This window comes from Triturus cristatus, chromosome 6, assembly GCF_964204655.1.
Source record: "Triturus cristatus chromosome 6, aTriCri1.1, whole genome shotgun sequence".
NCBI lineage: Eukaryota > Metazoa > Chordata > Amphibia > Caudata > Salamandridae > Triturus > Triturus cristatus.
The window spans coordinates 1,462,273,407-1,462,300,795 of NC_140589.1; the positions used below are offsets into that span (position 1 = coordinate 1,462,273,407).

At 44.0% G+C, this 27,389-nt stretch overlaps 1 protein-coding gene across 2 annotated transcripts in view; it reads right to left on the reverse strand.

Annotated features, from left to right (window-relative positions):
- The window catches only part of AFTPH (aftiphilin), a 248,932-nt gene that overhangs the window by 144,030 nt on the left and 77,513 nt on the right, over positions 1–27,389 (reverse strand). For both annotated transcript variants that reach the window (XM_085612526.1, XM_085612525.1), the window contains exon 3: positions 3,361–3,524. In XM_085612526.1, the coding sequence (XP_085468652.1) occupies positions 3,361–3,524 (164 nt within the window). The remainder of the gene's footprint in view (positions 1–3,360; positions 3,525–27,389) is intronic.

Genomic DNA, 27,389 nt, shown 5'->3' on the forward strand with positions numbered 1-27,389 from the left:
CCTCATCAATGTGTTTACCAAAAAGAGCTTCTCCATCATATGGCAGGTCTAGAATTTTGCTTTGCACCACTGGTCTAAAAGAAGTGCCTTTCAACTACCCGTGCCTCCGTAAGACTGCGACTCCAGCTAGCTGTCTAAAACCTCTTGATGCAATTTCCATGGCATAGTTAATGGTTTCTGAGGAGTCATGCTCTCCTTCTTGCAGACTCTTTTTGGCTTCGGCATCATCTTGTAGATCTAAATATGGTACGATATCTGACCACATTTGTCTGTCATTTATTCAGAGTACTGCCAATGAATTTACTGCTCGTACTGTTAATGCTGACATCGAGGAGAAGTGCTTTTCAATGTAGTCCAGACACTGATATTGGAGCTGATGGATTTGTTGAATGGCGCTGAGCCATCTGGGTGACCACCGAGTCAGGTTTAGGGTGTCCAATCAGGCAAGCTGGAAATTTGTCTAGGGCATCATACTTCTTGTTTAAGCGTGGCAACACTGCAGCCACTGTGGCCAGGTTTTTCATTGCCTTCATACCTTCCTCCCATATGTAATCCACAATAGAGATAGCTCTGACCCTTTTACTGTAGGTTTCTTTGAAATAGTGTAAGAAACAGTAAGATTGCATATTCAGTAAGATTGCTTTGAGTAATTGGCAGGTCAAACCACTTTACCGCTCTCTTTAGGATATTATGGAAACCCTCTATATCCTCAGGAGAGCAATCCATGGGCGGTGGTGTTGGGAATGATGGAGTCAGAATGAGATAATCATCCCACTCAGTGTGGATTTCTCCAAGTTCCCCTTTTTCCCTGTCTTCATCTGAGGACATGCTATCGCCCACTGGTATAGTTCTGGATTGTGGTGTATGCCTTGTGGAGGCAACTGTCAGGATTCATGGCAGCTGGGGAGTGGAAGGCTACACTGGTGGAGTTTTAGGAGGTGCTGTAACCTGCCTAGGTGAGGCAGTTATAGGCTAAAATCACTTGTGGTAACCTGCAAGCATCATTTGTAGATCTGACATCAATAACCTTGGGACGCATACCACATCCTCCTGGTACTGTTGCTGCGGATATGGCTGAAACTGTTCTGAATAATGGAGGCACTCTTGCTGAAGAGTGCAATATTACTGGCCATAATACTCTTCTTCCACCTCGTCATCATCTTATGTATAATTTACATGCAGCTTCGATGGACCAAGTGCCACACCAAAAGGACCATCATCACCGAGTCATCTCCATCCAGCAGATGACAGGGTGGAATAGGTGATACTTTGCTTGGAGTTGTATGCTCCGGAATCAAAGATACGTTCCCTCCCCCCCCCCCATTTCTTTAGTTTTTTTCCCTTGTTTTGTCAACGTTGTCGCTGCCGGCGGTGGTCTGACCAGCACTGCAGATGAAATCGGTTTGACCGTTGATGGTGTCCTCGAGGCAGAGAGCAACTTAACCATCGACGGGATGGACAACACCGCCCGTGCCATCATCGATGAACTGACCACGATCACCGTTGTTACCGTCATTGTAGCCGCCGCCATCGTTGTCAACAGAGTAGACTATTTCTTCATCGATTGTGAGCTCGGTGATCTCAGTTTTTTTTTTTTAACTTGTTAGAAACCTGAGGGAAAGGCGTAGAAGGGTCAGATTTTGATTTTCCTGGTTTCTCTGAGGAAAAATCATGTCCCTTATGTTTGAGAAAGTGCCTTTCAGAGGGAATGCACTCCTTATAAGACCTGTGGTGAGTCTTTTTGAAGAAGACTTATTGGGAGGTTCATAAGGTGACCGAACTTCTGACATCTCCCTCTCCTTCTTTTGAACCTTCTTGGAAGAAAAAGAAAAGTCCTCACTGCCTTCTCGGGAGACAGGGTCTACCCTGGCTGTAAGCTTTTGGAGCCACAACAATAACATCCCCTCTGTCTTTTTACGGTTTTTGAGGAAAAAGTATGTCCGATCTTACAATCCTTTACCTTGTGGGATGGGTAGAGGCAGTATATGTAGTCCTTGTGTTGGTCCTCAGAATGAAGCCTCTTCTTACCAAAGGTTCCACATGGTCTTAAAAGACCTTTTTGTAGCCAGTTCGGACATTGTGGAGTCAGATTTAAGCAGATGTAGCTGCTAATAGTAGATAGTTACATAAAATCTCTCTGAAGATTCAATAGTAGGTTGAACTGAGCAGAGGTCAGGAGACTCCATTACATGATGTGTGGTGGAAAAATCTGAGAGATCGAAGCCTCTGAGGGGAGTGTTCTAGAGGGTGCTGCAGATTGACTGGTTGAAGTTTGGTTTCTTTTAAATGATAAATATATGTTACTAAAGTGAAGGTTAAAAGGCACTCCCAAGCTATGTTTAACATTACACTGCTTTTCTATTTGTACCATGCGACTCCCACTTTGACAACGGAGAATGATTCAAGGATGTGAATCTATGAAAGATTCAATACTGAAGAAACAGGAAGATGAGCATTAGAAACTGGAGGCAAAAAAGGACTAAAATGCATCTAACTTTCGAACTGAATGTTTACCAACAACCAAGCAATGTATTTACTTCAGAGACTCTTTTCTGTGAGTGGAAACAATCAACGACTTGGTTGACCTGGAAGTACATGACAGGAAGGTGCAGTTTAAGCATTTCTAAAAAGGTGTATTACCAGCTTTCGACTTGTGATTTTCAGTTTAAAATGGTAAAATCAGTTGTGTTTTCAATTAAATGCACTGCATAACTCATGTGGCTTATTGGTAGTGTTTCATTTAAATAAGATGAAAATAGTGCATGGGCATGTTTTCTTTATTTTGATGCATTTTTAAAATCATTTAAAAAACAAAATGAGGATCCTGCATTGTGTACAGACATTCTATTGTACATGGATTCTAGAGAGAAGAATCCCATGAATAAGAAATCTAGTTCCTGATTGAACACACAGCCAGGATCTCTAGTGCACCGAATACTCTCTGCAAAACTTGCCAGCTGTAATATACTTACCCAGCCCATCTCTAGCATCATCAGTGCATTTAAATGGAACATGTAGCTATTGCGCTTGAAATACTCTAGATAGAATTATAGTTGCATGTTTAGACATCTTTCTGAAGGCTGTTTCTAAGCTTAAATGTTATACAGAATTAAATGTTACTGCTTTGGCAGATTTCATTTAAATGCTGAGAAAAAGCTGGAAATACTCGAACCAATTATAGCAGAAAAGGGGCAAAAGTGTGCCTGATACTAGCAACAACTTGCTGTTGCCTTTCAACTTATTTCATTCAGGACAACTAGAAAACCGTGATAGTTACTTTAAAAGAACAAGCTGAATCCTGACAGTGTGGCTACAACTGCCAATTTATAGTTGTATTAATTTTATAATTGGACACCTTACCTGTTGTCTACATGGCCCTCTCCTGATTTTTCTTGCTGTTTTGCTTGTTTTCCTCCATCTTCCAAAAACACCTCTAGAGTGGTGATTAGTTTCTGTTCTTCTGAGACAGGGATGGAAGGAAAACAGACTTGGAATATTCGCTCCAGCCGACCAATCAAGGAAGTCTGTGACAGACAAAAGAAATCCCAACAATTAATCAGATGTCTCACAAGTCTTCAATTTCCCCTTAAAACAAAAAAGAAGAAATATAATCACGTTGAACGAGGAGTCAAAGAGTGCATGGGTTGGGCAATCTATTCACCTAGTTCTATATTTGCTGTGACGAGCAGAGATGTGTACTGGACTAGAGATGCAAAGATTTTGAGGAGATGCGTATCCAATGAGAAGGCCAAACTGCGCGTCTTTACTGACCAGATTCTACTGGAAATGTATAAGGAAATACAACTCATTTTAGCCAGTGCTGATATGCACAAAAGAGCCATTGTCAACATACAGCAGCGCAATAATGTTCATGGTTTGCTGCTGACCATTTCGAACTAGAACTGACCATGCCAACAGGTATCCCATAATAACCTAAATGCACGTGTTTTTATACCAGTGTGCCATTTTGAAGCGCTGTAGCAGGTACAAATATTATCGGACATAATGGTATGAAATGTATTAACTTTTAAAGGATTAAGGGCTGAGAAAGAATGAGAGGGTTCGAATTTGGGATCTGCAAGTGACGAATAGATATATGCAGTGAGCCATTAACTCACTGAGCCATCTTAATGGTTAGACCACCAAAACTGTCCAAGGAATAAGGCCCACTGTGTCCGGGAAACAAATCTGTGCCAAAGGAATAGCACACTTGTTACTGACATCTGCTCAAGTACGTATGGATATACCATAGAAAAGGATGATGGATTTCTCACAAAATATTGGTAATGCATTCGCCAGAGTAGAAGTCTGTCATTGTTATACAGAACATGCCCACTTTTTCCACAGAATATACCCAATGGTGCATAAAATAGGAACACCAAATGGACAGCGGAGGACTATTCCACCTCACTGCCAGTTAATTTCCTTACTATCGTCACGAAAGAAGTTGCCCATCTCCCAGGGTCAGCTGTTCAAACCACAATCCTTAAATTATCACAACCAATGGATACATCACAAGAAAGAGAGAGGCAACGCTTCACAGTCAATTAAACTTTTCACAGTCAATTGTACGAGTCCAAAATTGAAGCTCAAAATGTCTCATGAGGATGTTATTACAATTCATTTCTTTATTGTTCTTCACATTTTCGTCATAAAATACAGCCAAGGTGCCAATGCGTTTCACTCCTAGCGCACAAGCTTCATCAGCGCTGGAATTCATAAAAACCCCAAAACATTAAAATCCTAATAAGAGATGCAAAGAAACAAGGTAGGGAAAGACCTACCAACATCCATAATACAAAACCCAACTAAAGGGTTTAAGAAAGAAACCTGACTGTCAGACACCCAATAAATCATAAATCCCAGCCATTGCATTTCTAAATCTGAATCAAGGAGATGACCGCATCCTCCTATTGGTGTCAGTGTGCAGCCTTCATCAAGTGGTGAAGTCTTAGCGTGGGTGCTTGGACATTGCAGCTTCCCCCCTGGAAGAACCTGGCACCACTCTATGCCATCCGGCTCCTATCTCGTCAGAGTTGGTAACACTATTACCAGGTCTAGTTTCTAACTTCTCTACACTGGTTTGTCCATCTAGGAGCTGACAAATCGCTATCCTGTCGCTGATGACGTCCTCCCTCTGACTTCTCCCATCTTGATACACCATATTTTCTACACAATAGAGGACTCTTTAAACCATTTATAGCGGGTTCAACAAGGTGAGCGGTCTAACCATAGCTCCTGTCACCATACTACAAGGTACAACAATCAACTACGGCTATCATCTGTGGCATCCGAGCCAGCCCAAAATACTGACAGCACATCCAGCAGCTAAATCAGGAGCAGAAATCATTTATATATTTTCTTCCTGAAAAATAAGTCAGTCAAATGAACTTTTATGGAGAGGGGGGACTCTTGCTTTTGGTGACCCCCAAACGCCACTCATTTGAAACCTGCAAATGTATGAAGGGCTAGTACTGAACATTTATGGTTGGGAATCCCCAGAACTTCCCTGCCCTCATAGTATCACTGTAATAGTAATGTTAACACATGCACGTCTGTTGTGTAGAAAGGCACTGCTTTACAGCATGACTAGTGTCAGCCCGGTTCAAGGTGTGGGTACGCTAAGCAACGTTTACCACAGATCCTTTACGCCTGATGGAGGTTGCTGCAATGGACATCAGAGCATGGGGGCGTGGGAGTAGGGACAGTATCCATTTCTAAAGCTGGGCCCCTACTTTGAGGGCCAGTGGTGCTGTTGCAAGACCAAATGAGTAGCAGCTATGACTTTAATAACACGCAGCAAATGCAGCCACAGAGCTGGGTGTGTACCAATGTCGATGCACTGTGCATATTTAAATGTAGACACCTTTTGTGGCGTGCCACTAAAACTCCACAAGCCATGGAAAGCACTTTTTCCTACAGTTCTTATTTTACTGAGTGTTGCACTTAATACTCCTCATATTCATAAACACACCATCGAATTACGCAATCTTATTGTTCATAATTCCTGCAACGTAGTATGCATCACTGAGGCCTGGTTAATGGAAAAGTCAAGGGGTGCTCTTAATGAATTAACACCTATAAACCTCTCACTTCTAACTGGTTTCTAAACTTTTTGCTCTCTTCGGGAAGGCAAAAACATGGTGGTGGCACAGGTCATTTCATTCTTCTGCATTCTTGGTGGTCGATCCCTTATATTAATAGCCAAGATGTCTAAATTATTTAATAACTCATACTGCACATCTCATCTATCCTTTCTAGTTTTGGTGTTAGCCAAGACCTTTTGATTTTACTAAAATTATATGTCGAATATTCTTATCTAAACAGGCTTTTGGCCAGCTCTTTTAATCTAATGGTTTGTTGCGTCATTCACATTTTGCTTCCTCCCACTACAGAGTACAGCATAGGGTAGTAAGGTTAGCATACTTCAGTCACAGGATAACTTCACTTTGGGTGAATTGATTTTGCCCTTGTACGAGGAGCACTTCTACACAGGCTAGTTCCCTTCAGTGTCACTGTTTTTAGGTCTCGCCTAGCGACGCAGCGCATGTGCTGCTCGCCTTGGCGAGACCTACTGTTGTCAGTTTGGTGGGCGAAGGGGGACAGGACATGTGCATGCGTGCACAGCGTGCAGAGGACAGGAGTTGCGCACGCACATCTCCTGTCCGCGCTCGGGCGTTTGCTCTCAAGGCGACAGCTTGTTTTCACTGCCACTGTTTACTTTAAGCACCATGTCCAGTCGAGAAAAATTAGGAGACAAAAGAACTGGAAAACACGTAGAGCTCTTGAAGAGGATATATTAAAGAGCCATATGTGTAACTCTTAATTACTCCATTCCTGGACCACTATAATTGTGTGAAATGTTGCTAGATATTTTGGGGTATTGCGCACACCAAATCATGCGGTGATGTGCCATAGAGTGTGCAGGATAAGACTAATCCGTTTACCTCATGTTCAATCAGCCAGCTGCTTCATTGCCGTGTATGAGGCTGCACTAGATCAATGGTGCACATATCCATTCCCTAAACGCAGACGCAGAGCTGAAGAAGCGGGAAAGCTGCTGGTTAGAAGGAGTGTTCTTTAGGTAACCGGCGGATGACACAAGAGGCCGAGGAAGCTGTGGCACGAAAACAGTCAGGAATGGTCCACAGTTTGCAAGGAAAACGTTTTTTGTTTGGACAAACTTCAGACATTTTCGTTTGCTTGAGGAGTTTCTTTTCATTTCAACAGATCTGTGAAAATCGTCTGGAATGCTGCTTAGACAGTACAAGCCCATTGTTTATTCAGATCACCCGGGGCCGTGCACCAGGTTTGTGTTTTTTAAAGCTAAAACCGAGATTTAATGAGAAGATAAATCTTGAAACCTTCACCTTGTAAGCTATCTTTTCATCTCGTTCTCCGTTTTTCGAAGGCCCCTTAGCCATCCATTGTATGTAAGCTGGGGCTGCATATATGATCAAGCAAAACACTTTTACAGAATGCCTGGTTTCACAAATAAAATATCAATCCTCTTTTTAAGGCACTTAAAGAACAAAGCGAATCCAACCCCTTCTTAAGAGGGAATTGCCAATACGGATTTCTGCAAAAGTTAGTTTATGTGGCAGCGAGTGGTGCAACGAAAAATGGTTTCTCCCCCTATAATGTGATGCGAGGTGCCCGACTCTCCCATACCTCGCAGCACAGCTATTCATAGACAGGGAGCTGAATGGGGGCCCCATGAAGGTTTGGGCGTCCTCTGAAGGGCTAAGGGACCCCTTCACCGCAGGAGCTGCAAAGACCGTTGTTAGGCCCCCCCGCAGCAGGCCGATTAGAATTACAGCTAGATTACAACTAGTGTACTCTTTAAATAACATGTTCTCTATTTTGTAGCAACACATGAACTTATCAAATATCTATTCCAGAAACCAAGTCCCCTTAAGTGAAGGCAATTCTGGCACCTTATTGAAGGAAGGGAGCAGAGGCCGTTTTACTGGAATAAGTAACAAGCGCTCCTCTGTGTAGTTGCCAGGTCTCCTCTTTGACAAACAAAAGGTTTTTTTAGGTCACGCAAGGCAAGCGCATGCGCTGCTCTGAGAGGCATGCTGTATTAGAGTATGGACTTGAAGCTCCGCCCACTCCCTGCCCATATTTTTCATTGGCTTGTGTCCTCCTTTGTAAATGCTGGCTTCTGATTCATTAATAGAATTGTTAGTCCCTCCTTAGTACCGCCTTGTCTTCATTTGTAACTTCCCATGAGGACTGGCCCTGTTACTTCTGTTACACGGAATGTCTTATTTAGTCTGTAAGCACTATTTTCTTTAATGGGTTTCTCCTACTGCAGGCATGACATGGTTTCCTGCACCATTCAGTGCGCCATGTGCGCTTTCACTTTTCAAGCAGCCTGGGACAATGGCAGCCGCTTCTTTGAAATGAAATAGGTCTCGCATGTACAAGAGTTTGAGCTATTGGCATTGTAGAACAAGTTACTTACCTTCGGTAACGATATATCTGTAAGAAACATTAGTTAGTTAGATTCCTCCTCACCTTAGAATATCCCCAGGCGTCAGGATGGATCCGGAAGGATTTTTCGTCAGCAATACCCTTGCGCGTCGCTAGGCGTCGTCTGCGGCTCGGCGTCCGTCGTCTGCGTCGTGCGCCGGAATGACGTCGGAGTACTTAGACGCCGCCCTCGCGTGCGGACGTCAGTTCTTGTACATAGCTTTCCGCGCCAGGAACGCAGAGCCATGCAAGAGACCGACACTGGTGCCAAAAAATTCTAGGGCCCTGAAAGGGATAACCTCAACCCTAGATATCTGTTCGCAGAACGGGGAGGATGGGTGGGTCGGTGAGGAATCTAACTAGCTAATGTTTCTTACAGATATATCGTTACCGAAGGTAAGTAACTTGTTCATCTGAAAGAAACACGTTAGTTAGATTCCTCACCTTAGAATAGATACCCCAGGAATACCAACCCCGGTGGTGGGTCTGCGAACCAAGATCACACCAGAAAGTCCTGGAGAACAGAACGGCCAAAGAAGCCGTCTTTCCGGACTTGGCTGTCCAGGCAATAATGTTTGGAAAACGTGTGCAGCGAGGCCCACGTTGCTGCCTGAAAGATGTCCTGCAAGGGGACTTCCCGGCCCAGGGCAGTTGCCGCCGCCGTGGCCCGAGTGGAATGGGCCCTCAGCCCTACAGGAGGTTCCTTTTTAGCTAAGGAGTAACAAGCATTGATACACAAAACGACCCACCGAGAGATGGTTCGCTTGTGCACCACCCGCCCCTTCTTTGCACCCACATAGCCAAACAAGAGTTGGTCGTCCACCCGGAACTGCTTGGTGCGGTCCAAATAAAAGGACAGCGCCTGTTTTGGGTCCAGACGGTGGAGCCTCTCTTCCTCTTTCGAAGGATGCGGAGGCGGAAAGAAGGTGGGCAACGTAACAGACTGTCCGATGTGAAAGGCAGTTACCACCTTAGGGAGAAAGGAAGGACGAGTCCTGAGAACAACTTTGTCCGGATGGACAGAAAGAAAAGGAGGCTTAGAAGAGAGAGCCTGGAGCTCACTCACCCTCCTAGCAGAGGTGATGGCAACCGGGAAAGCAGTCTTGACAGACTAAGGGGCAATTATGAAGTGGCTCAAAGGGAGCGCACATCAGATACGTCAATACCAGATTCAAATCCCACTGAGGCATTACGAAAGGGACAGGAGGAAACATGTGAGTAATGCCCTTCAAAAAGCGAGAAACAATAGGGGATTTGCATAGAGAAGGCTGATCAGGAAGCCGTAAGAAAGCAGAGATAGCTGAAGGATAACCTTTAAGAGTGCCCAGAGCAGAGCCCTGCTGGGCCATGGAAAGAAGAAAGAGGAGAACCTCAGAAAGAGGGGCGGAAAGAGGATCCACAGCCTTTGCTGTGCACCATGCCACGAAATTTGTTCCACCTGCAGGCGTATACCGATTTTGTGGAGGGACGCCTGGCTGCCAGAATCACATCAGAGACTTCAGGCGGCAAATCAAATGGCATGAACTGTCGCCGCTCAATCTCCACGCATGGAGGTGGAGACTGGACAGGTTCGGGTGGAGGACCGTCCCCTGCTGCTGCGACTGAAGGTCCTCCTTAAGAGGCAGTCGTATCGGGGGATCGATCGACAGACTGTGTAGCTTGGGATACCAGTACCTTCGTGCCCAATCCGGAGCCACCAAGATGACTTGGGCCCGGTCGTGCCTGATCTTCTTCAGCACTCTGAGCAGAAGTGGTATAGGCGGAAAGGCGTATAACAGACCGCAACTCCACTCGCGATGAAAAGCGTCTCCGAGCGAGTGCCGCCTTGGAAACTCCAACGCGCAGAACTGCTGACATTGCGCGTTCTGTTCGTGGCGAATAGATCTAACCAAGGCTCTCCCCACTGCCGAAAGAGGCCTTGCGCGACGTCCGAGTGTAGACGCCATTCGTGATCCATAATGCACCGGCGGTTGAGTTCATCTGCTCTGGCATTCAGAGAGTCCGCCAGATGTTGAACCACCAGGGTGATGCCCTGATGTTCCAGCCATGTTCAGAGGCGCAGAGCCTCCTGACAAAGGGTCCACGACCCCACCCCGCCCTGCTTGTTGCAATACCACATGGCGGTGGTGTTGTCCGTGAACACCTGCACTACACTTCCTCGGACAGAGGGAAGGAATGCCTTCAGTGCAAGTCGGATCGCACTCCGCTCCAAAAGGTTGATATGGAGCCGAGACTCCGCCGGAGACCAGAGGCCCCTGATCTCCGCCTCTCCCATGTGGCCCCCCCCATCCCAGGAGGGACGCATCCGTCACTACTACGTGCTCCGGTTGGGGGTGGGAGAGGGATCTGCCACTGACCCAATCGTGGTCCGAGACCCACCACTGCAACTGTCGTGCAGTGCCCTCCGAGATCAAGACATGGTCAGACAGGTTGCCCCAATGCTGGGCCCACTGAAACTTCAGGTCCCACTGCAGAGCCCGCATTCGCCATCTAGCATGATGTACCAACAGGATGCAAGAGGTCATCAGACCCAGAAGCCGCAGCACCAACCTGACGGAAACCCGGGACAGAGGCCGAAAGATGGGAATCAGCGCCTGAATATCCCAGACCCGCTGTTCCGGAGGATAGGCCTGGAACTGCGCCGAGTCCAGAACCGCTCCGATGAAGAGGAGCTTCTGGGAGGGACTCAGAGGCGACTTCGGCACATTGATGGAGAACCCCAGCAAATGCAAGAGGTCGGTTGTAGTCTGGAGGTGGGAGACGACGGCCTGGGGCGAGCCCCCCTTCAGCAACCAGTCGTCAAGATAGGGGAAGACTGGAACCCCCAATCTGCGCAGATGAGCTGCGACCACCGCCATCACTTTTGTGAACACCCGAGGGGCACTGGTGAGGCCGAAGGGTAGCACGGTAAACTGAAAATGCTCTTGGCCCACCGTGAACCACAGGTAACGCCGGTGGGCCGGCAGGACAGGGATATGGATATAAGCGTCCTGCAAGTCCAATGCTACCATCCAGTCTCCAGGGTCTAGGGCAGCCAGAACCTGAGCGAAGGTGAGCATCTTGAACTTCTCCTTCCGGAGGAAGACGTTGACGCTCCTGAGCTCCAAGATAGAGCATAGGCCCCCTTTGCCCTTCTTGGGAACCAGAAAGTAGTGGGAATAACAACCACGACCTACTTCTGGACCAGGAACGCGCTTGATGGCCCCCTTGGCCAAGAGGGCCTTAACTTCCTCCTGTAGAAGTTTCAAGTGGTCCCCCGAGATGCGGTGGTACTGCGGTGGCATGGCTGGAGGAGTCGCCTCGAAGGGGAGGGAGTAGCCCCTTGGGACGATTTGCAGCTCCCACCTGTCCGACGTGATGGAACGCCAGTGGAGCAGGTGATGGCAAACTCTGCCTCCCACTGGCGTGGAATGGGCCTGAAAGCACAGACTAGGAGGGCTTTGAGGCGGATGCTGCTGGGGTAGATGTGGACGGACCGGCACATTGTCCCCCTGTACCGCCTCGGCGGAATCCACGTCCGCGAGGAGATTGGTTCTGCGGCCTGTGGCGAGGCGGACGCGAGGAGGCGCCCCTTCCTTGGCCACGAAAGGAGCTAAAAGCGGAAGTTTGCGGGGGCTGGGCCGAGAGGCCCAAGGACTTGGCCGTAGCCCTGGAGTCCTTAAAGCGTTCCAGCGCAATATCCGCTTTGTCGCCAAAAAGGCGACTGCCATCGAAGGGCATGTCCATGAGGGTGCTCTGGACATCCCCAGAAAAACTCGTGGACTGCAGCCAGATGTGGCGACGAAGCGCCACCGTGGTCGACATTGCCCTACCCAGCGAGTCCGTAGTGTCCAGTCCACATCGGATTGCATGCCGCGCTGCATCCCGCCCCTATGCAAGAGCCTGGGCGAGCCGTGTCCGGGCCTCCTCCGGACACTGGGGCAGCACGTCCTCCACCGTATCCCACAGGGAGTGGGAGTAACGGTCCAAGAGACAAGCGGTGTTAATAGACCGCAGTCCCAAACTAAGGGAGGAGAACAGCTTCTTACCAAACTTTTCTAGTTTCTTGGATTCCCGATCCGGGGGAGCGGACGGGAAGGAGGTCTGGGAAGTAGAGGCCTGGATAACCAGGCTCTCGGGCGTGGGGTGCATGGACAGAAAACTGGGGTCGCCCGGTGCAGGGCGGTGGCGCCGGGCCACCTTCCGGTCCACAGGAGGTACTGTGGAGGGCTTGGACCAGGTGCCCTTCAGAACGTCAACTAGTGCTTCATTAAACTGCAGCAGAGGCTCCGAGGAGCTTGCTGAGGGATGGAGCACTTCAGTGAGGAGGTTAGTCCTCACAGCCACAGCAGGTAGCTCCAGCCCAAGGGCTTTGGCCGCCTTGCGCAGCACCACAGAAAATGCAGCACCTTTCTCCGAAGCCACTGTTGGAGGAGAGATGAAGCCAGTGTCATAGGAGGTGTCAAGACCACTGGCATCCCCCAGCTAGTCTGCCCAGTCCTGTGATAACTGGCCCTGCCGGGCCAGAGGGTCATCAGACCCCTCCCAGTCGTCACCATCATCCGATTCCTGGTAGACAGGTGGAATGATCGGAGCCGGGCGGAAGATGAAATTGCCACCCAACGACGTCGGGTGCGGAGCCGGATGGCACCGCTCCGACGCCGGACCGGGACTGAACCGGGGAACGGTGTCGTCCGAAGCCGGGGGTGGCACCGGAGTCTGCGCCGGCAGAAGGGTCGTGAGGTCGACCGGCGCCGACTGGGCTCCAGGCCTGGATCCCGCGAGGACCAACGGTGTCGGGACCAGAGTCGGCGTCGGAACCGGAGTCGACGACGGCGCCGGAGCCGCCAGGCTCGCTAGGCCTCCCAGTCGAGCCCGCGGGGCCCGAAGGCGCGCCGGTGGAGCCAGGCCTCTCATGGCCAAAAGGAAGGCACTGATCTCCGCCGGAGTCGCGTCAGTCCAAGGGACATGCAGGTATGGGGACAGACGTGACTCTTGCGGCTCCGATGGAGCCGCGTGGGTGGTAGCACCTGAACCCTCGGCCGAGTCGCGCGACTGGCGAGGGGAGGCCGAAGAGCGATGTCACCTCTTGGACTTCTTACTAAGCTTCGACTTACCCGAAGACTTGGAACCAGACGAGTGGTGGTGATGGCTGCGGCTCCTCGAACTTCTTCCTCGACCGGGACCGTGAACGGCACGGAGCTGACTGCCGGAGCTCAAGTAGCTTGCGGGACCGCTCCCGCCTAGCCTAGTCAAGGCCCGGCAGTCGAGGCACGACTCTGCATCGTGGTCGGCCCCAAGGCAGTAGAGGCACCGGCGGTGGTGATCCGTAACCGACATCAGTCGGTGACAGGAGTCACAAGGCTTAAAACCAGGCATCCTACCAGCACCAGAGTCGAGTCGATGAGAATAGACCAAAAGAGTCCAAAAAGTTTAGTAAAAAAAAAAATGACTAAAAGGGTATGCTCTTTCGGATCGGCGCTGTCTGGCACGGAAAAAAGAAGAACTGACGTCAGCGCGCGAGGGCGGCGTCTAAGTACTCCGACGACGTCATTCCGGCACACGACGCCGACGACGGATGCGGAGCCGCAGACAACGCCTAGCGACGCGCAAGAGTATTGCGGACGAAAAATCTTTCCGGATCCAGCCTGACACCTGGGGATATTCTAAGGTGAGGAATCTAACTAACGTGTTTCTTTCAGATAATGACAATTCCTTTTATTTATGTGTTAAGTATCAAAACAGATAAATAAAAGGCAGTGTCATTTACAATGCCAATAGCTTAAACTTTTGAAAATGCGAGACCTATTGCATTGCAAATGCTTGCTTCCCATTATTACTTCAGTATTGCTTTTGTGATAGCAGGACACTTTCCACCAGCTCTTCAAGTGAGGACAGGGCATATTACAGCTTTATCAGTTTCTATCACCTACTACTGCTGTTGTAAACTCTTTTGGAGTGGTCTTTGCTTATCTGACTACTGCTAATTCACAGCATAGCAGTGTGTGTACATTTAAAACTGTTCTTTACAAGGTTATCTTCTTTTTAATAGGCATGCAATGAAGTGCATTTATAGCTACACTCCGGTATTTGATGCTGGCATTTATTTTAAGTGAGGACTACAATTATACTTGTAAAACAATTTAGTCTGCTTGTGTGGCTTTATAGTTTGCTTTCAGTGACCTTGTATGTTGAGGTAATATAGACATTTAAATATTATATTACTTATTGAAGCTGTGCTGTTTATTACGATTTGCTGTTCTATCTATCTATGCAACCCTATCTGTCTGATTGCATATCTACCTGCCTATCTAGCAGTCTATGGATCTAGCACACAGGTCACCAACCTTTACTGTAATAAGAGCTAATTATGATCAACGAAAATCACCCTGAGCTACTGAGGTTAGTGATGCGAGTTTGAGCACCCCATCCAAGACTGTCAGCAGTGATCACATCAGTGCATTAGGCAGAGTTGGCTGCCATAAAGTAAAACAGCAATATCAATTTTGAATACATCTACAAGGATAATACAAAACATCCATGGCTACAACCCGATAGCACCAAAATAATAATATGAGTAATAAATCTCTCCAACTCAAATAAGATCTTTTAATTAATTTTTGAAAATTAACCATTTTCTCCAATCATCATCTTATGAGGTCTGAAAATATACACATTTTCGTCTTGAATGCATGCTTTTTTATTTTACTATACAAATAATAATTGAACCAAGCAAAAGCTTCAAATTTAGTAGGCTAGGCTGCACACAGGAGAGCTAATGGTAGGCCACGAGCGACTCGGAGATGCCTGATCTAGCAGTCTATCTAGCTACCCGCCTAACTAGCCATCAGTCGGCCTGTCAGTCCGTCCGTCCGTCCGTCCGCCGATCCATCTCAGTAGCCCTCTCTATACAACATTCTCTGTGTATGCCACCCTCTCTGGCTTGCTATAGAAGCAACCATCTTTATCTTTCTATGCAAGCATCTCTATTTATCTATGCAACCATCTCTATGGCAATCACTATCAATAAATCTATCAGTTCTGAAATTTACCCTGAATTGTGGAAAAGAGCAGTTAAGCCTCTCCAAAAAAAAAAAAAAAGAAAAAAAAAAAAAAGGATACATTATAGGCCCATCTCTCTTCTGCCTGCACTGGCTAAAATCTTGGAGAAGCACCTCAATTCTCAACTGGTGGCTTATCAGGAGGAGTATGAACTGCTTGATTCCTCTCAACTTGATTTCAGAGCTAATCATGGGACAAAAACTGTTCTGTCTTGGCGATCGATAATATCCACGTGTTGGTGATGCAGGGCAGGCTGCTGCATTGATCCTGTTGGATCTCTCCACAGCCTTGGATTACTATCTCTTCTGCTTTGTTGGCAGACCAGCTGCGGAACCTGGTGGTTTCCGGGTTAGCCTCTTTTTTGAAGGATAGGCGCCAGACAGTTGTTATGAACTAGTTTAGTTCCGATCCAATCCTTATGCCATGCAGGGTACTGCAGGGCTCTTCCCGGAGCCAGAGATTGTTTAATCTTTATGTATCCTCACTGGCTAAACTGAAACAGTCTTTTGGATTGCAGGCCTTATCCTATGCGGATGATGTGCAAATTATTGTGTCCACCCCGGCAGACTTCGCCAAAAGTCTTGGTGTACTAGTGGATGCCAAGTTATCATCTGACCTTCAGGTTAATAGTACAGTATCCACTTGTTTCTGGACTATCAGGACCCTGAGGTAATGGTTTCCTTTTTTCTCCCTAGAAGCCCGCAAGCAGGTAGTTCTGTCCTTGATTTCTTCTAGGCTAGACTCCTGCAATGCACTTTATTTTGGAATCAACAAATCTCTAACTGTTAAACTTACGTTAATTCAAAATGCGGCTGGGAGACAGATACTTGAAATTCTCAAATACCAAATCGGTCTCAGAGGGGATCTCCAAATTGCATTGGCTACCTGTTAACAAGGGCATTACATTTAAGGCCTTATGCATTATTCACAGGGCAGTGCAAAACATCTGTCCCAGAGGCTGTCTAAATGTTCCAGAGATACACTCCTACCAGACATCTTTGCTCGGTTAGCTACAATCTTGTAGTTGTGCCTACATTTAGAAAGACCAGGTGGGGTGGTAGGGCGTTTTCCATGGTCGCAGCAAAGCTTTGGAATACGCTCCCACGTGATATCAGTGATCTGGAGGAACAGAACAGTTTTCGAAAAGCATTGAAGACTTGGCTCTTCACTCCAACTCCTTGTCAGTGCTTTTTAAAGGGTTTATTCCCGTTTTGGGTCCGTCACTCTTAAGCTCTTCCAGCTTTAAAGCCTTGACACCTCTTTTGGTATCTGTGCGTTTTATAAATTTCTGTCATTTCATTATGCACGCAGCCCTATATATCTAGGTAGCTATCTATGCAACCATCTATGTATGTATTGCATGTTTGTTTGCATATCTCTAGTTATGAAACACTAGCTATTTATGCAACTCTATCTACCCGTCTTTACAAGTCTCTCTATCTACCTTTAGAAACCTCCCTATCCATTTGTAATAATGATTGCAAATGCTTTTTTTGAATTATTTTTGTAAAAGGCAAGAAGCTGGCAGCCAACATCATAGAAAATGACTTTTTTAGGTTTGGCATTACCCAAGACCTTTTGAGTTTACTGTATATAACACAGTTAATTTACAGCCAGACTTCATCCATTAGTCTGTCGTCAGTAATGTCTTCCTTTCACCCACTCCAGCATGCATCATAGGGCAATGGGTCAGGCCCACTTCAGCCATTGGCTGACTTCACTGTATGATACAGTACACTGCCCTCTCACAATCAGCATACCTCTCCAAAACAGATAAGACAACCACCCCCAGAACCAACTTCACCAACGGCATGACCATGGTAGCAGACTGGATGTGAACCAACTGACTGAAGCTCAACTCCGACAAGACAGAAGTACTTGTCTTTGGCTACAAGACCTCCCTATGGGATTCCACCTGGAGGTCGTCGGAGCGAGGACAAAGAACCCCAGACCACACAAGAAATCTAGGAATCCTCATCAACAAGGTGAATACGACAGCTCAAGTCAACGCAGCATACACCTCCTGCTTCCACATCTTATGCATGCTATGAAAGATCTTCAATTGGTTGCCTCAAAATACCAGAAGGACTGTCACGCAAGCACTCATCACCAGCAGGCTGGACTACGGCAACACTCTCCGTGCCGGAATGTCCAAACTACTACACAGATTTCAGACAGTGTAAGACTCATACTCTACCTTCCACACCGCACCCACATCACACCGCATTTAAAGAATCTTCACTGACTCCATATTCACCAGCAAAGTCAATTCAAACTTCTCACAGACACATACAAAGCCCTACACAACTTAGAACCAGAATCCCTGAACAGACGCATACACTTTCACCAACCCACCAGACACCTATGCCCCCTCACTTGGACACATGCCCTGCAATAGAAAAGCTGGAGGTCACCCATTCTCCTACATCGTACCCAAGAAATGGAACGGCCTCCCTCAACACATCAGAGCCTCCTCCTCAATTCTTGAGTTCTGCAAGAAGGTGAAGACCTGGCTATTCGTCAAAGCACTTTAGGGACGTCACATATACACACCTGTCCAAGCGCCTGGATACCTTTTCGGTTGATTAGTGTGCTATACAAATCAATATAAGATAACATAACCCTCACATAACTTAGTTCTTTTCAGTGCCACGCAGTACTATTGTAATGCCTTTTTTGAGACCCAAAAATATTTTTGCTGTTAGCCAATGTTTTTGAGGGCCAGTAGCCTCCCCAACATTAACGTTTTGCAAAAACCATGCGAACAAACCAATAACTGCCAAAGCCAAAAGGATGGCGTCCAGCACAAGACCTATAGGCTGGGCCAACACTTATCTTTTAGTGTTTGTTGCACAGGCAACGGTAGTACCTTAATTTCAGATTTTACTGAAGCTCTTTCCTCTTTAATCTCAAACTTTCACTATAGTTTTAGGACACTCAGGACACAAACTAAAGATTTAACTTTATTTTTATAATCATTCTCCTGTGTTAAAATTGCTAAAATACCTTGAGTTGCATGTGCAATTTTGATGTGAGCTCTCTTACCACATACATAGACCCATGGTGCCAACTAGATGCCTCAGTGTGGAATAAAGCAACCAACAGCTCACAAAGGCTAAAGATCTCAAGCCTGAGCGGAGGATGTTAGGTTTGCACAGCTAATCTGTATCACCCACAATAAATTAAACAGCATTGGCAAAGCCAATAGGGCTTGGAGATGTGAGAGCTATTGGCTTTGTCAAAGTTAATGTCTTTTAGCCTTGTAGAGCCACAGCACAGAATTTAAGCAGGAAGTCATGATCTATCCTCGTTTTCTTTTCTCATTTGTAGAAATCAGCCAGGAAATAGGTATTTGTATGTCTTTTGACCGAAGGCCGAGCGCTTTACATGAGCACTAGTTATATTACACAAGCTTGCATGCATTTTTTTTATAGGCATGGGAAGATTAAGTTTTGTACCCAGAATCACAGGATATTGAGCCTATGCTGAGACTCAAACCTAGCTCCCCAATCATAAGCTCTCATCGTAATGCCATACCCTGGTAAGAGGAAGTATACTTATTTTTCTGTTTGCATTTCGAAAAGCATATTTGCGAGAAAATGTGGCCCTGAAAAGAGAGGAAACATTAAGTGTAAAGTTATAGCATGAAGTCTTTATTTCTATTATGTTCGGTAGATGAAATAGCTTGCTTTTTTTTTGGACAGTACTATGTGGTACAATCCGGTCTCAGCTCACTTCAGAACCTTGGAAAGATTTGTGACAGATGGGGGCAAGTCACAAACTTGCAGCCGTAGGCAGACTGTGTAGAACGTTCCAGTGCAGGCCCATATTTACCTAATCATAGAGAAAGAGAAAATATGCAGAGGAAGTGGAGCCTGGCTGCTTCTCATAGCTGACACAGAGCCATCTGCCACAATCCTGAGGTGGCTTCAGATCACCGATCCCTGTCACAACCCTAGCTCAAATTAAGTGCAGATTCCTGCAGACGCTATGATGGGGACACGTACTCTGCATCACAGGCAGGAGCATACTGTTAAAACTAGAGCAGTGTGTCGCTGTCAGCAAAACAGAAAAGGGACAAACAAGCTACTCACAGGCAGGTACGAGGGTTAAGGTGGTCCTTTAGTGCAAAGATCATTTTGAAAGAGGAGCATTTTTTTTATGCTCTGTGGTTCAGTTCTGCGGAAAACACTGAAAGGAAGCAGTAATATGCACTGGTATTCCAAACTGAGTTGCTATTGTCAGTGTAGATTTTAAAATTGTCGATTCTGTTCTAAGATGGTGGCTTTTGTAGTATCCTTTCAGTTGTTCTGCTTTAAGCCAACCAAGCAGCACAAAATAAAGGAATGGTTGAAAGAAGGGTAGACTAAACCTCTAATGAGGGCGCACACGGCTCTCAGGAAAGGAGCATTTAGTGAAATTAGGAATAGCTAAAAAAAAGTAATAGTTTGAAAGTAAATATGTGGCTACAAACATTTATATTCAAGGTTGGGGTGCCAGCAATTTTAACAGTGCATAGTAATCAGTTTATGACCGTTTACCTCACACTCTAACAATAGTTTTTCAATAATGATCCTTAAATCATGAACCTTATAAACAGACTTGGACTACGTTCAGATATGAGGGTCATCTGGCTGGGATTGGGATGAAGTGGCTAGGAGGGGGAGAGGCAACACAAATTGAGGGCGGGTGTTAGGAGGCAGAGGACGGAGTGAGTGAAAACACAAGCACTCGTGTGGAGGGCTCAAAGACAGAAAGAAAAAAATAAGCTCCTAAAACGGGAGCAGTGGACAAACAAGTATTTGGTCCATGCTCTGGGGGAGGCTTAAACACAAAGAGGCAAAACGCATACGGTCAAACGGGAACAAAGGATACAGATCAACATTGGAGCTTAAAAATGGTATGCCTATGGTTGGCTGAAGATCACGGATTGAAAACAGCATGTCTCTTCAAGACAGCGCTTGCGCTGTCTAGTCGAGACCTAAAAAGGAAAACAGGAGTGTTCTTGCTTGATTATCACAGTGAGCTCCAACCTTGACCAGCAGCCACATGACATGACTGCCCAGAAGACAAACTACCCACATCCTACAGCTTTGTCCTAATCAGAATGTAAGTCACTTAGAGAAAGTTTTGCATTAATGATGAAGTTAAAAAATTAATAATGATCCAGCAAACAAGAAGAGGGGGAACCGACCAAGGAGACAGAAAGAATCAGTTGATGGGAGACATTGGTTTCTAAATAGGGTTGCTAGGGAATTAAAGGGCTGTTCCACTAATGGTCCTTTGGCTTCCCCAGCAGTTCATTCAATTTGCAGTAAAGTATCCCATGTGTCTTGCACTGACAAAATGGCAAATAACAACCTTTTTTGGTATTCAATATAAGTACAAGATAACAATTGAGACAAATTGTGTGATCATTGAGTGTACTTTTTAGATATAAATTTGTCCCTCATGCATTGCAATGGAACCAGTTTTCAGAGGTGAAATGATGCACCAAGCAGCCAATAGTATAAGGTATAATCCTTTGGGTTGATCCAAAATGTGAATGACACCTTCTTAAAGCAATGGCTGAATGCGACTAATTCAAAGTTTAAAAGTACGTTTATTGGGGGCGTGGCTTGGCTTTCCGTAAGCTCTGTGCGAACGCGGAGCTTTTATAATGTATATTGCCTCTCCAGAGCAGCGTTTGATGTCTCCGGCTGCGGCTCTGCCTAATTGATATCGGTGGTGAGTTCGCTTGCCGCTTAGTTGCCATAAAGGAGCGTCTACGGACCCAGGAGCCGTGGCGATGATTTTTCCTCAGTAAAACGCGAGCGGATGCCATTTTGAGTCACGTCACTCGCGCTGCAAGTCTTTGCCTGCTTTGGTGTTTTTTATGCTTCATTTTCGTAATCTGGAGCATATCTAGCCCCTCTAGGCTTCAGCTATGAGTTTCCTGACTGACTTTTGATGTTAAGGATATTTTCTTGTTCCTGGAAGCTGCGGTGGGGATTTCCTTTCATCCTGTAATATTCATCCGCCATTTTAGGATGTGGACTGCCTAACATAATGATTCATAATTTATTCTTCTTGTTGCACTTTCTATGCCACAACTGACATTATCTCATTGCTATGCGATATATGTAATATGTTCTTATTTAGGACCTGTTGGTAAATTGGTCTCTATTTTCTGCAGACAACTGATTGTTCTTTATAGTGACAATCCTTTTCTTCATCTGGGCTGCCCTAAAATGACTCTGTATTTGCACCACATACTAACGTTTTTTGCCACTGCCTTTCTGATTATCTCAAGGCTCTCAAGATTACCTACATTTCGACGGTCATTGTAATTGAATATTTCCTTGTTACTTTATGGCCGGATTTGACCTTTTCTATTGCCTGCTCTTCGTTCTACTCATCAGAGCATGATGGCTAGTGACCCACAAGCATCTTCTAAACCAATGTCTTCAGATACAAAACCAAAAAGAGCGAAGAATGACCCCCTGTCTCCTATTTTATCTTTCCAGAATCCTGTTTTAGACTCTATTTTGGAAGAGGTACGTGGTCTTCAATCTTATGTGCGCAACCAATGAGAAGCTGCAACAAATAGAAGATCGCTGGATCGTCATGGAGGGGAAAGTGTCGGAGCTAGAACATTGTGTGGGAGACCTTCAAGATATATCTACAAAAATACATATGTTGGAACAAGAGATACAAAAACAAACTCCACACCGAAGACCTTGAAAATCGAAACCGAAAAAATAATCTTCGCCTTTATGGTCTTCCGGAGAATATGGAGGGCTCTGACATTTTATCCTTTTTGAAGAAGTTACTCCCGGACCTCCTGGATCTTCAATCTGCACCATCTCTCAACATACAACGTGCGCATCGGTTGGGTCGTCTTTATCCAAACTCAAATAAGCCACGTGGTATTATAATGCTCTTTTTGGAATTTACTGATCTTATGCGTGTCCTGAAGGCTGTGAAAATTAAATGTCATCTTAGTTGGTCTGGTCACAACCTCTTTATTTTACAGGATGTCTCTAATGCAACGAATGCCCATCGGAAAGAATTCTTAGCTCTTCGCCTCCAGATGAGACAATTGAACATTCAATATGGCATTTTACATCCTTGTCTCTGCAAGATTATACATGATGGAAACTCCCATTTTTTCGACGATCCAGCTAAACTGAAACTCTTTTTAAGTAGCATTTTTTCTCATAACATGGAGACTAACTATTAAATTATTTTTCAGTTTGTTGATGTTTCTTCTCCAACACTTACTTTTTTTTGTTTCTATTTATCTGCTTTCCTTTATATTGTAACGTACCCTTACTTTTTTTTTTGTATTGTTAACTAATTATTCTTATTCTTCAGTAATCTTCACCCTTTCTCTCTGATTATTCTATACGTCTCCATCCTTCAAGAGGCTCTTTATTGTTCATTTCTTAGTTCGTTCTTGTCGACATCTTTGTTTTCGGTATTATAATGCTCTTCACCTACCGATTAATCGTTTCACTTCAGATGTGGCTTCTTTTTTTCTCCTTCCTTTTTCCTCCCCTCTTTCTTTTCCTTTCTTGTATAGGACTTTCTTTTTCTTCACTTTCTTTAACCTTTTTTTCTTGTTCTAACACGTGTGTTTCTAAATTGTTCATCTAGCCAATTTGTTGTTCTTGTCTTATATTATGTTGTAGTTGTTGTTAAATGGTGTCTTTCTGTCTCTTATTGTTTCTGCAAGCCATTATACCTTTCTCCATTTTCCCTTCCTCTACCCGCAACATGTTTAAGGTTGTTTCGTGGAATGTCCATGGTATCGGTTACCCCGTAAAGTGTCAAAAGGTACTATCCCATTGATCTAAACTTAATTCCCATGTAGCTTTTTTTACAGGAAAGGCATTATAATGACACTGAATCACTCAAACATCAATGGGTTAATCAAGTTTTTTTTCACTCCTGCTGCTAATTGTAAAGGTGGTGTTGCCATTTTATTCCATAAATATCTTAATACTCAGATTTTATCCACTGAATGCGATACAAATGCACGATGGGTTTTGGTTGATGCTATTATATTCCAAAAACAAGGAACTTATTATAATATTTATAGACCAGTCAAAGCTGACCCTGAATTTTGGCATAGTATCAAAGTGAAACTTTCTTCAATTTCCAACCCTAATATAATTGTCGCTGGTGACTTTAATGACTTGTTAGATCCTTTTACTGATAGGAAATCTAAGTGTAAATTCAAACAGGATAATTCCCATAAAGCTTTTCAGTCTGCCATTTCCTCTCGTCCATTCTTTGATGTGTGGAAAGCTTGTAATCCTGATTTATGTGAATTCACATTTTTTTCAATTGTGCATCACACTATGTCTCGTATGGATTATGTTTTTCAAATCCCTACTACCCTCTATTCAATAATCAGAGATTGGTTCTATTTTTATTTCTGACCAAGCTCCTGTCTTATCTTCCTTGGATAGGTCCTTCATTTCCCCCCAAACAGGGCAGATGGCGCTTTAATAATACTTTATTATCAGACCAAACCGTTATAGCGGAAGCGACCTAGTGTATTAATTAATTCTTTCAAACTAATCATTCTGAAGATACCTCCATTCCGAACAACTGTGATGCTTTTAAAGCTTTCTTCAGGGCTTTTACTATTTATTGCCTACTGCCAAAAAGAAAAAATCATTAAATGCTCAACATCTCTCTACCTTCAAACATTTAAAAAATCTCGAACACGCTTACTATACCTCTAAATCTACCTCATGCTTAAATGATTTGTTTAAGGTTAAATATACTTTGAACAAAAATGCCACAACTGATGCTTCTAATGTCCTCCTTTAAATTAAGTCTATGTATTATGGCGTCCAAAATAAGGCTGGTAAATTGTTAGCCAATTATTTAAAAATTAAATTAGGAAGGAAAACTGTTGGTCCCATTCGATGTGAACATAGTAATGAGATGCTGTCTTCAGATCCCCACATAACCAATGCCTTTCAGTCTTATTACGAACAATTATATAATGAGGATACAGACCCCTCCGAAGATTATATTGCATCGTTTTTTCAAGGACTCCCTAACCCTCCTTCCATTCCTGAAACCCTCTCTTCCCTAGAAAAAGATATTTCCCTTTCAGAAATTACTGATGCTCTTAAATCCCTATAATGAGCCAAAGTTCCTGGCTCCGACGGCTTCACTATTGAGCTTCTCTTATTTTTTTCCCTCCTTTTTTGCTCTTAAATTACTTGAACTTTACACCTCATTTTTGTCAAAGTTTAAGGCCTGTGGATCGTTTTTTAGAAGCCCTTATTATTATTATTCCCAAACCTGATAAAGACCCCACCTTGTGTAAAAAGTATTGACCCATTTCACTAATTAACTATGATTGTAAGGTCTTTGCAAAGATTTTTAGCTTCCCATCTGAATTATATTATTCCCCTTGTTATTAAACCTGACCAATCGGGTTTTATTAAGGGCAGACTTGCATCTGATAATTCCAGAATGTTTTCTAACATTCTTGCCCTTGGGAAAAAGTATCCCTCTCCCTTAGCAGCTCTGTCACTTGATGCTGAGAAAGCATTTGATTGTATAAATTGGCAGTTTATGTTTTCTACCCTTCGTTGGTTTGGTTATGGTCATAATTTTACCCCTTTAATCAAAGTGTTATATACAGACCCACGCGCCTGCGTGTGTGTTAATGGACATTTCTCCCCCTTTTTTAAACTCCATAGGGGTACTAGACAAGGTTGCCCTTTATCTCCATTACTTTTTCTCCTATGCTTGGAACCTTTTCTGGAGCGAATCAGACACAACTCTTATATAACTGAATTTAAGGCCAATTCTCAAGAAGTGAAACTATCTGCTTATGCAGATGATGTTTTAATTTATAGGTCTAATCACTCTACATCCATTGACCCATTTTTGCAAGAGATGACTAATTTTTCCAAGATTTCTGGTTATAAATTAAACTTTTCTAAAACTGAAATCCTACCGCTAAATGCCTCTAGTTACCATTATATGTTTCAGAAGACAAATTTCACATGATGTCCCCAAAAGATTAAATATTTAGGAGTCTGTTTTTTGTCCAATATTCCTGACACACTTGTTCATAATTTCACCAGCCTAAAATCCAAAATCCCAAAGTTATTATCTTCCTGGTCTCCACTTTTTATTATCTTGGTGGGGTAGATTAGATAGATACTATCAAAATGATGATTGTCCCTCAAGTCCTCTTTGTACTTTCTATGTTACCTTTTGAAATTCCTAATTATTATTTTTCCCAAATCAATTCCATATGTATTAAGTTCCTTTGGAATAACAAGCGTGCTCGTATTGCCCTATCAAAGCTAATCAGACTGAAAACTGAAGGAGGTGTAAGATTTCCTGATTTTAAGCTATATCCTACTGCCTTTTTAATCCGTACATTTTTTGCTATTTCTAAAGATTATTAGGATTCTCCTATACCTAAATGTGATGTTTTAGAACGGGATTTGTTAAATGAATTTTCTTTTAGAAATGTTGTTTCTATGTCTAATTGCACCTTCATATCAAAAAACCCTATTCTTAAATATTCCCTCTATTTATTACGCACCCTTTGTTAACCAAGGATCTGATTCTCATCAATCTTTTCTTGCATCCTCTATTTGGTACAACAAATCCATTAAATTTCGCCACAAATCATTCTACTTCAAACATTGGAAGGAGAAGAGTATTTTTTTTGTTCATCATTTGACTTCCCATAATTCTATTTTATCCTTCCAACAATTACAGGAGAAGTATGGCCTAGCGAATTCCTGTCTCCAACAATGCAATCAATTAATTCCTATACTCCGTACTTATTAAACAACAACTTTACACCTGATGCTACACCATTTATTCCTGACGCCTCTATATGATATTTCTACTGATTCCACACCTAAAGCCTCCTTTATTTATAAGTCTCTCTCTTCCCCTCTTACAATAAGAAATAAATCACCTACTGAACTATTATTAAAAAGAGATTTCTCTCAATCTTTATCTATCCAACAATGGGACTTATTATGGAGTAAAATATTTAAAACTTCTGGGGTTGCAAATATAACTCAATCTTTAATTTGTATCTATAGTAGAGCTGTAATCACCCCTTTTTTCTGCATAAATTGACTCATCTGTTTCCTCCTCCTGTTGGTCATGTCTTGAATCTGATGGTACGTTGATTCAGCTTCTCTATCATTACCCTTAAGTTAATGTATTGTGGAAAACTTTTTGGGCAAAATGGTTATTGAGTTTCTCATGTAATATTCCACTTTGTCCAGAATGTTTTTCTTGGTACCTTGCCTGCTGACTTTAATAACTTATCTACAAAACCTGTTTTATTTGATCTATTTATTGCTCTTAAAATTAGATTATCATGTTGGAAAGACAACTCTAAGTTATCTACTATGGCTTGGTGGAACCTTATCTGTGATGAACATAGAATATCTACTGTTTCTTTTTCTTCTTTGTCTCGGAAAATCAAATCTGACTTACTTTGGCTCCCCTTTACTACCTTTGTATCTTCACACTCCTCCGCTTCCTAACAACTCATTATCTTTCCATATCTTTTTCTTTTGTGCTCTCTTTTTCTTTCCTTCTTTTTCTTCCATTTCTTTTTGTAAAAAAATGAACATGTTGTATTGATATACCTAGAGTTCATATTCCCTTATTTTCTGACTCAATTGATTCCACTACTGTTATGCATTGTTAATAAGGTATTTTTTCCCTTATATTTTTGTAATCCTTACTCTATCTTCAATAAAAGTACTAAACTGAAGTGCAAAAAATAGGTTTATTGAAGAATATGAAAACGTCAGTACATAGAACAATGTGATGCAAAAAACCACAAACAACATTATAAAACGAGCATTGGCATA